The sequence below is a fragment of the Orbicella faveolata genome, unplaced genomic scaffold, assembly GCF_042242905.1.
Source record: "Orbicella faveolata isolate gen_17 unplaced genomic scaffold, um_ofav_v1 contig_12, whole genome shotgun sequence".
Lineage (NCBI taxonomy): Eukaryota > Metazoa > Cnidaria > Anthozoa > Scleractinia > Merulinidae > Orbicella > Orbicella faveolata.
This window is the reverse complement of record NW_028301539.1, coordinates 9,354,689-9,369,286: the sequence shown is the minus strand read 5'-3', so window position 1 is coordinate 9,369,286 and position 14,598 is coordinate 9,354,689. Positions and strand designations below refer to the sequence as shown.

The 14,598-nt window shown below is 37.8% G+C and overlaps 1 protein-coding gene across 1 annotated transcript; it reads right to left on the bottom strand.

Moving 5' to 3' along the window:
• Window positions 1–3,626: 3,626 nt before the first annotated feature.
• Window positions 3,627–14,036, bottom strand: LOC110053472 (uncharacterized). The gene is made up of 8 exons (XM_089283640.1): window positions 13,499–14,036; window positions 10,141–10,366; window positions 9,289–9,529; window positions 6,946–8,540; window positions 6,440–6,580; window positions 5,881–6,014; window positions 5,130–5,292; window positions 3,627–4,728 (listed from the first exon to the last, which is right to left on the bottom strand). Exons 2-8 carry the CDS (start codon window positions 10,226–10,228, stop codon window positions 4,601–4,603), a joined length of 2,490 nt encoding a protein of 829 aa, XP_089139766.1. The 5' UTR covers window positions 10,229–10,366; window positions 13,499–14,036; the 3' UTR covers window positions 3,627–4,600.
• Between the last annotated feature and the right edge of the window lie 562 nt (window positions 14,037–14,598).

Genomic DNA, 14,598 nt, shown 5'->3' with positions numbered 1-14,598 from the left:
TGTCTGTGAACGTCATTTAACATCACATCACACCACATTTTGACATGTTGGCTTAGATAAAATTGGTGGTTTTGATCTTCATTTCGGATTGATGTTTTTGAAAAAATCAATTTATGTTACCTCTTATTATTTGGTCGGAAAAGCCGCAAAAACCATATGCAAGATGGCGGATCTACTTGAGAACGCTCTGTAATTATCTTTGTTCAAAAGAAACCGCAGATAATTTATATCTGGTTGTTTGACTGATTAACGTCCGTGAGCTAAAAAGAAAATCTTCTTAAACCCAACATACGAAGTTGAAGTTATAAATCTTGCTTATTGCAAATGGTGCCATATTCAAAGGGTATCAGCTTAAGTAAGCTCAAGCAGATAACTATCCAATTCGCAATAACATTGTTTATTTGTCTTTGACTCATATCGGTAAGTTCCGACGAAAGTAATTGCTAATTAGATTTGTTTTTTTTTTTGTAAATGATAATACCTTTTTACAAGAACCTTGAGAACGAAAGAACTGATGACCCCTAGGAGCGAAAGAACTTAACCTAAATCAAGTTCAAAAAGTGTCCGATAAATTCAATAGTTCACGCAACTTTTCACTTAATTTAGTTACTTGTAATTAGACAACCACCATATAATATAACGTTCGAACAAACCTGTTCGAGGAACCATCATTTTTGTTTCTTTATGCGTGTTTCTTTTGTATATATATTTGTATATTGTATATTTGTCTTCGACTCATATCGACAAATTCCGACGAAAATAATTGCTAATCATTTTTTTGTTTTTTGAAACGAAACTACCTTGTTACACGATCCTTGAGAACGAAAGAACTGATGATCTGTGGGAGCGAAAGAACTTAACTTAAATCAAGTTCAAAAACTGTCAGATAAATTCAATAGTTCACGCAATTTTTCACTTAATTTAGTTACTTGTCACTAGACAACCACCATAATAATATAACGTTCGAATAAACCCAGGCCTGTTCAAGGAACCATCAATTTTGTTTCGTTAAGTGTTTTTGTTTTCCTTTAATTCCACATTCATCTTTTTAAGAGCAGGATTTGTTTTTGTTGTTGTTGTTTTTCAATTACAGCATACTGCCAAATCGATAGAAAAGTGCTACCGAATACCACCTGGTAATACAGTTTTTGCCGCCCAAACACATTGGATCTAAAAGGGGAAAAAAAAGTTACTGCTCTTATGACATTAAGTAATATATTTCTCGAATCTTTGTGAAAAAGGCGTCAAGGCAAGGTGCTGGCCATGGGATTTACGGATACGTTCTGAATGCTGTTTTAGAAAAGATCAGATTAGGAATTCAGTTATGTGCATCGACATGAATGAAAAACGTTAGTGCACTGATTATTCACCAGGGTGGCACTGTAGTACAAATGCATCGAATAGGATACATTGTTTAACCATATAAGTGATACTTACCTCGTTGACACGAAAATGTAAACGGATGACCGCCCTTTAACAGAAGAAGAACAATTTAACGAACGTTGAGCACCTAAAGGCCTATGTCATTACGACTGTTGATTTGAGCGGATGTTATTTAATTTTGTTACCGCTTGGTATTGCAGGGGCTGAAAAAAATAATTAAGTAAATTTAAACATTTAATTTCGATATCAGAATGCATGGGTAATATATTTTAAAACCAGCAGGTAATAAAGTAAACTATCAGCGAAGAAGGATACAAATTATTATTTGAAGCACTTGAGACAGGGGTAAAATTATATCTGTTACGTTCTTGTCCCGTTGTAGCTGGTTAAACAATCTTGTCTGGTAGTTAAGCCGAAATAATTTGGAGGGAAAGTTAATAAAATGGAGAAAATTCCCTAAAGCCAGACGTGAGCGAGGACCTTCTAAACATGTGTCTTAAGAACGTTTTATTAAAATTAGGTTTAATTTCAAAATTTCTAAGGCTAATTTCTATTTTAGTCCCAAATGAATTATGGGAAGAAATGGAATATGTCAATTGAATACCACCCTCGTACGTATAATAGTGAGAAGTGATTAGCATGCACATAACATCTAAATTTGTACATGGAAAAAAATTCATTTTATGAAAAGATTAACAGGAGTTTTAATGTCTACAAACGTGTATAGTTTTCAAGAGGATAAACGAAGTGGGAAACATCGAGACCCGAGGAAATACAAAACTGACTGTTCCCCAAGGGATCAGTAATTAGTGTTTCGTTATATAGTCGGGCAGGAGTTGCCTGAATAGCAATGAGGCAGGGACTATTCACCTTACGATACAACAAAGATCAAGACAGTCTTAAAATCTCCGGAGCCCTTTTAACTGGCGACACCGAAGAAGGCGGTTGTTTGATTTAAGTTGCGTATTATATTTGTGGTGATGTGGGATGCTAGGATATTCGTTTTTAAAAGGATTTGACAAATAAATTCAAGCAAGGATCGATAGCGAATGATTTTTTTTTTCCCTAGTTCACAACGCCTGCCTAAGAACTGAAAACGTCGAAAATTTATTAATTTAGAGTTTCGAACATTTGGAACGTTCGAATTTTGCGTTCGCAAGTCTTTTTAAAGAAGTAATTCAACTAAACTCCCTGCTATACAAAAATACGAGTTATCGCGACTTAATTTGCTCTAATTGGTCTCAGGTACGCGGGGAGCTATAACGAACGAATTCCCAGGTCCCAGTCACAAGCACTCCAAACTAGATGTGGCGAGAACGGTTTGTCCTTATTTGCAGACGGTTTATTGAGACAATTCATGCTGAAATTTTAGGGTATTAAAGTTAATTTTGTATATAATAATAACGTTTTGCCACAAAATTTACATGATATTCTTCCCTGTAGTAGTGTTTGCAAACCAAACTAATAAATTAATATTCGTCTTTTTACATTGTTTTTAGCTTGTTTGCCGTTCTTGTTGCCTTAATTGTTTTGCATTGGCGTTCTAACAAAAAGAATAGTTACAACATACAGAAAACAGCTTTGAAGCAAAGTTAAAGCGTTGTTAAGCCAAGATCGGCAGCAGTTACATCTTTCACTGCCCGTTTGTACGTCCCAGCTCCAACAGAAAAAGCGCCTACGATGAAACACTGAAAAAGGACGTGCCCTGTTGCCCACTACATTTCAGATTTGTAAGAAATCCTTTCCCATGTTTTCCGATCTTGAAATCAATGCTGCAGCAGGCTCCCTCATCCTAACAGTGTTACCCTCTAGAGAAGTTTGTCTCTCGCTATTGTCTGCGACCGTGCAGTTTGCAGTTGTAGCCACCCTCCCTTCCTTCCTTGTATTTTATGGCTAAGACGTCAAGCTCACTATCGATCCTTTAAAACAACCATTTACTACAGCCTGACGTTACCATATGGCGTTCCCGGAGAATTGTGGTGCAGTTATAATAGTTTTGACGACGGTTGCTAGTCATTTGGATCTGAGATCAACAATTAGAATCAGAATGACTGAAATGTCTACGCAAAACAACAACAACAATAACAAAAACAAACAAATAAAAAGCGGAATCAAAGGTACGTTTGCTTTTCACAGAGGGAGGTGAGAAATTATAGTTACAAGAAAATATTCCCTCGCTACAACATTGTCATGATTGCTGCCCAATAAAATGAACACAGAAAAAAAGAATACAAACACAGCTGTTTCCGATAATTTTTTTTTATTATTATCAGATCAGCGTATAGATAATGACATGAGATCACTTTGCAAGATGTACTTTTGCACCTACAGGGTACGATCCATGAAGAATCCCCGTCTTACCGAAATTAACAACTAATACAAAGAATAGCGATATGATTAGAAAAAGCAACGTAGACAGACCGGCGATGCAAATATATACTACATAATGAGTATGTATTTGACAAATAAGACGTTAATTCGCTTAAAACGGTCAGGTTACTTGACAGTGTTCGTCCACAATGAGGAAACCTGACGTAGTAAGATTTTACATACTTTTATAACTCTTTTTATAATAATCACAGTCTTCGATACTGATAGGAGAAGGATGTCAACGAATTTTTTTTTCGTTTCAATGACTTGTGGGACGCGGCTTTTTACCCTCAAACGTTCAAGGAAAGGGGTGGTTACCTTAACTCTTCCCAGAAGCTCTGGAAAATTTAAATAGGAGATGTGCTCTGTAGATATGAAATTTCAAGCAACCGTTCATTCATTCCTTTTGAAAAGTTTGACGGGTCAACTGAATCTTAACGTCGATTTATGTTAACATAGCAATTGCATTTTGACAGATGGTCAAGCCAAATTTGTCATTTGTTGTCAAAATTCTATTTTTGGGGGGAGGGGGGGGGGGAGGCTCTGTTGCCATTTTAAATCAATATTTTCTACCAATTTTACATAATTTTCTCTCTTCCTGAGAATGTAACGAGATCAAATATAAGGGACATAATGACGGCTTCAAAAGCCATACCCAAAAAAGTAATCTATTTTGTAGAGTAAGTTGAGAGCTACCTATTAAACTCACCCCTCCGTTGAACAACCTCTAGGGTATGAATTTGTATTGACTTGAGTTTGTATTGAGAAAAGAGCGAAACCTTAATTTTTATGTCTTTGTTATTTGATACTTCCAGATATTTAGAAAGAACAGGCAGAGCAGAGCATTTTACAACTTTGTGTCAAATGTGTTGATACTGTAGGTACTGTGACCTCCTTCATGATATTTCTTTTTCGCGCCTCTCAGCAAAGTTACAGTTCTCTTCTTTGCAACAAACGTCAGGAAAATAAAAAATCCTGTGAAAAAAAGAAATAAAGAAAAAGGGTCATCATCTTGTCATTTATATATCCCTGGCCATCAACAACCAGATTTTAAGTACCTGTATTGATATTATACTATCCCTCTGGCAACAAAGAAACAAGCAAACAATAGGTCAAATATATGATCTTTCATATATTCACTTTAAAAGGAAAAAAAATGGAAAATAAAGTTGAAAGAAAAGGAAAGGCGTTATTTTCCGTGCAATCAAACCTGAGACTAAAAATGTAATTCTAAGCCCGTATTCAAATTGTACATGTATTACAGATTCATTGTACTGTAACTAAACAAGTCGAGACGTCAGTGAGATGATGCGTTGAATTACGAACTGCCTCAGTCATCTCTAAGGCAGAAGATTTGTTCCTTTTTGACACCTCACCTTGTAAGCTGTTAACCACCACAAAAAGATATGCTGTAGCGTCAGTTTTTACGATGGAACTGAGAAATCCAAACACCCATGTAAGACCAAGGACGCCAGTCAGCTTGATGCACAGCAGAGCGAGACTTGAGTGACTTCCCTGGTCGGACAATTTGCTAGTGACCTGCATGAATACAGTACAACAAATGGTTGGCATAAGAATCTAGTGATTTTTGGTAATATATTAATAATCTGGCATCAAGCGACTGGTACTCGAAAATACAAAAAAAAAAATATTGGGCAGGAATCCGTCATGATGAATTGCATTACTAAGAGAGCAGCAGCCTCCACAACAAATTGACTTTATCAGTGAATGCCCCCTATTATGTGTTAACCCTCGATAAATAAAGGTTTTATCTTATTTTATCTTATCTCATCTCATCTCATCCCATCCCATCCCATCCCATCCCATCTCGTCTCATCTCATCTCATCTCATCCCATCCCATCCCCGAAAGACATTAGGTATCAGTTGTTATCTTTCTCAGACAGGAGATACATTATATACCGTACATGATACTGCTGCTATTTCCTTATAAAGTGGTTTTGAAGAACAGTCGCAAAACATCCTAATTAAATAAGGATCAAGGTCCCATCGGTAGAATGATAATCAGCTGGGCACGCATCTTAATGAATATTGGAATTGCTTCAACTGTATAGCTGTACAGGCTACTTGGTAAAATGCTTCCCAGCCAATAAATCAAATGATCTTACCTTGCGCACTTTGTAAATAGAAATGACTGTCCAAGTTAAAGCTGCGAAATTAAATACAATAGCCATTGCAACGGGGACACCAACAACAGCTAGCAACGTAGTACCATTTTTGATCCAGCAAAATCCACTGTGTCCTGCCAAAGAAAACGTATCAAAATCTTACAATGTCGCTAATCTCGGCATGTTTAATTGGGGGTGGGGGGGGGGGGGGGGGGAGGCATTAAGCTAAAATTTAAACTCAAAACCAAACAAACAAATAACACATATGAATTTGCATTAGCTTGGCAACCAACAGCTCGTATAATTATTTTCAAACAGGCGTTCAGCTTGCCTCTGACGAGTCTCTGATGGGTGTTGATCTCGCGACCCCCCGGAAACCTGGAATGTCAAGTATTACATTATGAAAAATACACACGTGTTAAATCCTTAGCCCAGTCATACCAATGCAGTAAACAAACGTATCCAGTCTCTCTCGAACACAAGAAAAATCTTATTTGCGCGATAATATATCTTATGTAACAGGAAAAAAAAAATGCCACACAGCAACTTTCTGGCATACCGTAGCCTATGCCAACAGTATCCGTGTAATCCAACGCAAAACACGTGACCACAACAACTGCAGGTAAACCCCAGGCACACACACAGTATTTAAAGAGAGTCCTCCTACTGTTCCTAGCTGGTTGGGAACGTGCGGCATTATCTGAAATCATAGTAAAGCATTGTTTATTGTTTTTCGTGTTTGACGAAAGGGATCGGCGACTTGGTCTATTTTTTTTCTCTCTGACCAGTCACAAAAGCATATTATGTGTAGATAACGCTTTCTACATTGTCTTCAGAATTAACACTGATAAATTGTTTCATAAACCATTAATAGTTTTAATGTCTGGGTGAGAGGTCTCATGGCAAAAAAGAGTGGGAGTGGAGAGAGGGTGAATGTACACTTTAATTCAACGACTCCTTTAGTCATTTTACTTATAAAGGCTGACATGTTTAGCGCTATATTATGTCACGTGATGCTCACTGCTTTTGATCAAGACCTAAACGATAAATGAGAGCACTTCTTACCGTGAAATACAAATGTTTTTGCCACATCAAATGCCATCACACTCATCCATGCAAATGAACATAACAAAAAGTAATGAAGAAGAATAGCGATTCCAGTGCAGAGAGCTTGGATGTTTCTTAATCCTGCGACAAACAGGGATATGTGATAAAATATCATTGCAAAAGACAGGTTTATCAGATTTTTCCCTGGCAGAGTCCTCAACTCCTTAAATACGCAGTAAACGACGAGTAAAATAAGCAGCGATAGAACCGAAACTGAGCAACCGGCGTAGGTAATAATCTGTAATGGAGATACCACATAGGACCACCTTGCAATTGTTTCTCTCTTTGAGTAGTTACTTGCAAAGTTTGAGCACAAAAATACAAAGGAGCCATTCATGAAATAATCAGTGCGGTTATATCCTGTGGAGTGTAAAGGAACCCACAAAGTTCCATTTGGAAGCAAAACTGTGTCTGAAGAATTAAGCCGTATGCCGGAACAGTTCAGCATTATTTCGACATCACTCGTTGAATTGGTTGAATTGGTTGAATTGATTGAGATGTTGGGGTTTGCAATCACTTTGTGGAAAGCCTCTCTGCAGTTTTGAACGAAAGGATCATAAACAAACCCTTCTTGACAAGTCTTTTGTGCCACAACTTTAGTTTGAGTTGTTTTGCCTTTAATGCTAATTTGATTGGAGGAAAAGTCAAACAGAATGTTCAGTGGAGGAGGAACTGGTTCACGTGGAAAATCAGTTGTCGTCATTGCAGACGTCATAAGCGTCGTCATGAGCATGGGAGGTGTGGTCCAAGGTATTGTGGTACGTGGTGGAGGTGTTGACCACGGTCCCGTAGTAAACGGTGGAGGTGTTGTTCCAGATGTCATGGTATACAGTAGAGTTGTTGATTCGGGTCCCGTGGTAAGCGTTGTCGGATCACTTGTCGTGGTCTGCGTTGAAGATGTTGACCCTGGATTCGTTTGATGTTGTAGAGTTGTTGACTTAAGAGTCGTGGCTTGAGTTGGAGGATCGCTTGTAACTGGCGCCAGGCATCCACAGTTTACCTGAGTTATGTCGTCTCCATTGCACAATGCACAGTGGAGGTTTTTACGGTGTGAATTTCCACAAACAGGGAAAGCGTAGTGTGAACAGAGATCTTGCAACACTGGTTCTTTTTCAACTATTTGTTTCGAGGAGCAATTGCTTTTGGTCACAAGACAATTTTTGAGGTATTTTCGCTGTTTATCTGTAGGCTGGTACTTAACCGTGCAGTTTTCTCTTATAAAAGCCAATAACAATGCGTTGTCTTGAGGAAGAGCTGAGGCTGGAATAGGTCCACAGTCTGCGGTCATTCGCCAGTAAGATACGTTTATTACGGCATTACACCTGGCACAAAACACATTCCTGTAAACAATACCTGCTATTTCATCTACAACAGGCATTCTCCGTAGGAAGTCTGTGTTATCTACAGTCTCGCATAAGGTTTGAATCTCTGGTTGAACGGTAGTTTGTGGACATGTGGTTTTCATCACATTACCATGACTGTCTGAGTTCTTCATATTCACACATTCCCATTGTCCACGTTGGTCGTCATGCCTCGGTTGCACATGACTGCAACTAGTTTATAAGGAGCAATAAATGAACATCAACAAAAACAACAAGCAACAACATCAGCAACATCAACAACAACAGCAAAACAGGAATTAAACTGAAATCTGCTACAGCCATTTGAACACTGGATTACTGTTGCTGTTGTTGTCAGTTTTACTTGCTGTCTTAATACAATAAAGTGTCTCCAGATCTTTAGACCGCATCGAGCTTGAACAGTTCTTTGTCTCAGTAAATCTATTTTTTTTAAAATTTATATTGGTGTTCTCTCGTCTACCAGCTCAAGAGATTGCAGGGATAGGTTTTGTTTCTGCTGCTGCTGTTTTACGTCAATAAGGTTTTCTGTGGCTGTTGCCCTTGACGTTATTGTTATTCTGTCTTCATTTATATTGCCGTCCTTGTCGTATACTTGGGTTATTGAGCAAGCTTGTTTAGTAAGATGGTTGGAATGATTGTCCAAGTAAATTTTCTGCGCGTTTACGGACGAAAATCGAGTCGAGGTCCATAAACATGGACAGAAAGGACGAGGCTAGTATCAAGACATTTTGACCAAACAAGCTTGGTCAATAAAGGATTTATTATAAAGATTCTTTTTTTGCGGGACACAGCGCATAATCCTGAGCGGCCGGGATAGCGCCATCTTGGCCGCTCTTATAACCAATCACAGCGCAGGATTTGGTTCACAAATCGGCAAAACTGATTAGTCATACTTGTTTTATTTATCTTCACTCACAGGAGTTAATTGCATGCTCGTTACCTGGAGAGGAAATCGTAACAACAATCTCCTACATCTAGGCAATAGCTGTCACAGTAACAAGGTAACTTCCTTCCGCGCTCTGCTGGGTCAGCGGGAGCGCCATGAATACATCTTTTCTTGCACGAATGTTCATCTCTCGGACAAAAAGCACCAAAATAGAACGTTCCAGTGATGTTTAATCGCTGTAAAATCGCCTTAATGCTCACATTTTTCCCGTTATATGCTATTACGAGATCACCATCTGTGTTCAGAAGAAACAAAATTAAAATGAATAAAGCAAAGCTTGTTCTGCACGAGACTTGTCGGAGGTCAAAATGTTTTTAAAAAGCGACGTTTCTGGCATTTTTCTGCCACACAAAGGTTTGTATGACAGTTTAACCGCCATGCAAAGTCCGCCGTAATGAGGTGGAACTACGGTGCCTGAAAAAGAAAGCCAGAAACGCTCTCACCAAATAAAAACGTTTTTGACTCACTGTGTCTCGCGATATTTTCGAAAATCGGCAAAATCATTCAACATATCATTGTCCCTGATTTTAGCTCAGGACTGGAGTTTTGTTTCTCTGTAGTACAGCAAAAGATGAATTCATTTGCTGAATGTATCTTGGATGAACAAGATGATGAAAAACAATTGGTAAAAGCTGGAAAAAGCCTTTGTGTCCCAAGGTGCTTTTTTTTTGTTTCAAACTATTAAGATACGTCTCACTGTGAGAGGAGGCTGTACAAATGATTGCAAACTCCATTTGGAGAAAAAAAAAAAAACAGAACAAAACAAAACAAAGAAATTAATAAAGTCAGGCGTCCATAGGCTCTTGACAAAGCAAATAACGTTATCAAGTCACTTTTGTTCCTTACCGGTAGCAGCTGCTGTCAGAACAAAAGTAGAGAATGCAATAATGACTAGGAGAATAGTGGATGTGCTCTGGGCCGGGCATTTATACATTTTCAAGAGTTTCCCTCTTCAAAGAGACCACTGTAGGAAATGCATTTCGTGAAATTAATAAACCATAAGTCGAATATATGCGTTCGGTCTTAACCCTCGGGCGTACAGGTGGCAGTAGTGTCAACCTCCCTCGTCATCCTGCAACAATAGGAAGCTACATGAGTAATTTAATTCGGCCGCATAACACAACTTTACCAATATTGCCACTGAATACCAACAAAACAACACAAAGCTTGTTTACACGTAAGCCGAGAGCTAAATTTTGCTCAAAAAAAACCCCATTCTTCCTATTTCTGGGTATTTCAATTACTCGACGAAAACAAATACGTCTGTGAACTAACAAAAATTCTGCTTATATCCAACACATGACGCCAAACATTCGCCAGATGGTACTTAACATAAATATTGGCTTTCTGCTTAGTATGATTAATATCAGTCGCAAGCTTGAGCAAATGCAGGACAAATTCAACATCCCGGAGGCAATGAATATATGTTATTTACCGACTGGGAGGTCTGTGTATTGAAAAACTGTGACCGAGGTCTTGAAAATGCTGCCTGAGGTCGCAAGTCGAGGGCAGCATTTTCAAGCCCAAGGTCGCAGTTTCTCACTATACGGACCGACCCTAAGGCGGCAAATAACATGTTTATTTTATTTTTTTTACTTCCTGCAGTAAATTGGTTTTACAGATTACAAATGGGTTTTTTTGCGCAACTTTGTCATTAAACCGGCTTGCGCGCCTTCTCTGACTAACGATTAGTAAAAAATCTTCGCAACGAGCGAGTAACTGAGATAGTAGACGAAGAAGAGATTTTTTCGAACTGCATTATATCAGTTATATTTATTTCACCAGTTAAGGTCTTCAAAATTGTTTTTGCGGTACGAAATTCAAAAACAATTCCTGTCAGTCGTTGCTATTAAGATCACTTGAAACCAGACTTTTCTACCGTAAATTGAATAACAGAAAGCGAGGAAATTCGTTAAGTGTATTCCACAGAAATTCTCCTAAATACAGCAGCGATCAGAGAGTTAAACTCGCCTAAAATTGACTCAAATTTTACGACGAGAGAAACACACTGTCAGGTTTACGCGCGATTACAGCGCCAAGATACAAACAACTAAGCAAACTCTCACAACTTCAAAACACTCAATTGAATTTACTTACAGTGATTTTCCTCGCCATTTTAAAGTGAACAGAAATAAACTTGCGTTGATGTATTGTCAATGGAAATGTAAAAAGGCAAAAGATTGACGATTACCGTTAACTTCTAGGAGCGAAATTTAGGAGCCGTAATCGCTACAGCGGGAGAAAAAAACCGGCCCGTGGGCCGTATCGTAAAAAGTTGGACCGGTAACGAGGGCATGATTAGCCAATCAAATTAGAGGATTTAGGTTTCTGGCCCTCTCAGATGCTTGAGAAAAAAATAATTGTATATATTTGTCGTTCCCCCATTTTGACAAGGCCCAACGGAAACAATTGCTAATTATCATTTTTTGTAAAAAGATCTCCGCGTAGAAAAGAAATTAAATCTAAGTGCAAGTAGAACAAGACTATTGCAATATGGTCCGTTCAATTTAGTTACTTGTCGCGTCAACAACAACCACCGCCGACATAACAACCGCAGTAGTGATAGCAACCAGTCACGGAAGAGGCCTCCTCAAAGAGTTACCGTTTTTGTTTTTGTTTTTGTTTTTTTATTTACACGTTTAAAAACAAATCTGGCCATAAACTTTTACCACCGAACAAATTGGCTTAAGAGTGCCTGGCTGTAAAAATCACACAAATTCTTAATTTCACGGCAAGGGTCGAAAATTCGATTTCGCTCATATTTTCATGGTAGATAGGCTAGGGCATGACAAAAACTACTGGATAGTTTCTTTTTGGCAAAATATTCTTTCATTTCAAAGAAATATGCAAATTACCAAATTCCGTTAAAATCGTCATTTGACGCACCATTTTATAGCTGGTTTTCACATGACGTCACTAAAATTCAAACTACAAAACTAGTAATCATCCTGAGATTTTACTTTAATGATGTATAAGAGCAGCTGAAAACTAATATTCATACAAATTTTCGTTCCGAATGGGTTCTTGGTTTTGTGATACACTACGCTTGAATTTCTAAGCTTTTGCGTGACGCGGCATTTACATGACGGCCTAAAGAGCAGTCATGATGGTTAAAATAGTGATTTATTTCGGGAAATTTGGCTATCTGAACAGTTCATGTCTTAGAAAAAGTATTATTTGAATGTTTTAGAGTTACTCGAGGGATAAATTCACGCTTTTGCAGCAAAACTCAGTGACAGATGTTTCTGTTGGTTTCCGGCAGCCATGGTGGTGCCCATACGGATGGGCACCAGCATGGCGTCTCCATACAAATCTGTATAAATTTGGGTAAAATATTATTCCGCATATCTTGCATAAGAAAAATTGCTGTGACCAGAATCTTGGCGAGAGTCTTTTCATATTTACCTTCTTTCATTTCCCAGATTCTGGACTTTATCTATTGAACGGTTTTGATTTTATTTTGATCTATTTTGAATGGCGTGACACTGAAAACCAGCAATTAAACAAGTTTGAGAGCCTCGCATGCAAAACTACATCATTCTTCCGTCTTTGAAACACTCAAATATTTTTGTGCAATGTTTAAATATGTACTGGGTTGATTTTGAGGAATGTTGCGTTGTCTTTTTGGGTGCAAAATAATTAAATTTCGAAGACATGTATTTCATTACTTCGTAAATATAATTAATTTTTACCGTGTGCGAAACCTTCAAATGGATTAAGCTTCTGGTGGTTGAATCGCAGAAGGAATCTGTAGAACATCCAGAAGCCTTTCTTTGAAATAAAAGGATATTTTTCCAAAAAAACTATCCGGTACTTTTTGTCATGCCCTAGCCTATCTACCATAAAGATATGAGCGAAATCGAATTTTCGATGCTCGCCGAGTTATTTTCCACAATTGTGGACAGGGACTCTTAAATGGTGCAGAAATATTTCTTGGTCTAGCTATGTCACTATGGCACTATCTAGCGATATATTTCTCAAATTTTTGCCAAAAAAGGTCCAAAGTAAAATGGTGTAGGTTACAGGTACATTTTCGATGTTTCTCAGTAAGGCCACAGCGAATTTAAGAAGAGAGCATGTGATTAGTTCGATCGTGTGCGAAAATGTAAATGAAAATGTCCAATGAAGAGTTAGAAGGGTATTTAAGGAATTAGTTTAAACTATTAAAAATAATACACTGACAGGCTATATAAATGGAACTAACCTGGTTGAGAAGAAGATATTCTCTGATATAAAAACTTGAATATCGACCTGAAGAACACTAAGCAGAGGCAATTACAACACTTTTGATGTGAGCGGATGTTGATTGATTTGCACGGCTTGCTATTGAAGAGACTGAAAATCCGTTACGCGAAGTTAAACATTGAATTTCGATATTACATGACATAGGTAGTATATCGTCAAACCAGCTGCTGGTGATAAATCTAAAGTGGTAAGTACGGAAAGAATTATTGTCTGAGGCACTGGAAACATAGGGGAAAATAATATACCTTGCGTTAATTTCCCTGCTAAGCTGATCGGTCATCTGCTGGTAATTAAGGCGGTTTTTCATTAAAAGGAAATGAATAAAATGGGTTAGTTTTTTAGAGACCAATCGCGAACGAGGACCTTGTAAACATCATATATCGTTGAGCACGCTTTTTAAAAAGCATGTTTCAATTCTGAAAATTTATAAGGTAAGTAATATTGGTAATAGGTATTTTATCTGAAATCAATTACAAGAAAATATAAAAAAAATACAATTCCGGTAGCACTGTGGTGCAACAAATCGAGAAGTGATTAGTATCCGAAAAACGAAGAAATATTGGAATGGGAAAATATAACCTGTATAAAAAGATTATTTGAAGCTCGTTCTAATGTCTATAAAAGAATTAATAGTTCATAACTTACTGATCCCTTAGTAAACGGTTAACAATTATTGGACGGGGCTGAGCAAAATATAATGATTTGTGAGTGGTGAGCAGATCAATTATTTGCAGAAGCGGAAGGATGAGGAAAATAATTGATCCGCGCGACACTGACAAATCATTACATTTCGCGATAACCGAGTTCAATAATTGTTTTATCATTCGATCGCCAAGGATGTTTGGATATTAAAGAGGCCCTGCGCCTAAGAAACGACCGATGATTTCCGGCTAAAAAATAAAATCGGCCGATTTTTATCTCCCAAGTAGAGGTTACCGAATACTATTTAAAAATGAATTTCTTTTGTTTCAGTTTCGCTTTAAACCAAAAATATCGAGCCGCAAACTTTTTCCGTCTGATAGCAGCAAAATCAGGCCGAAAATAAGCCCCCGCAAAAGA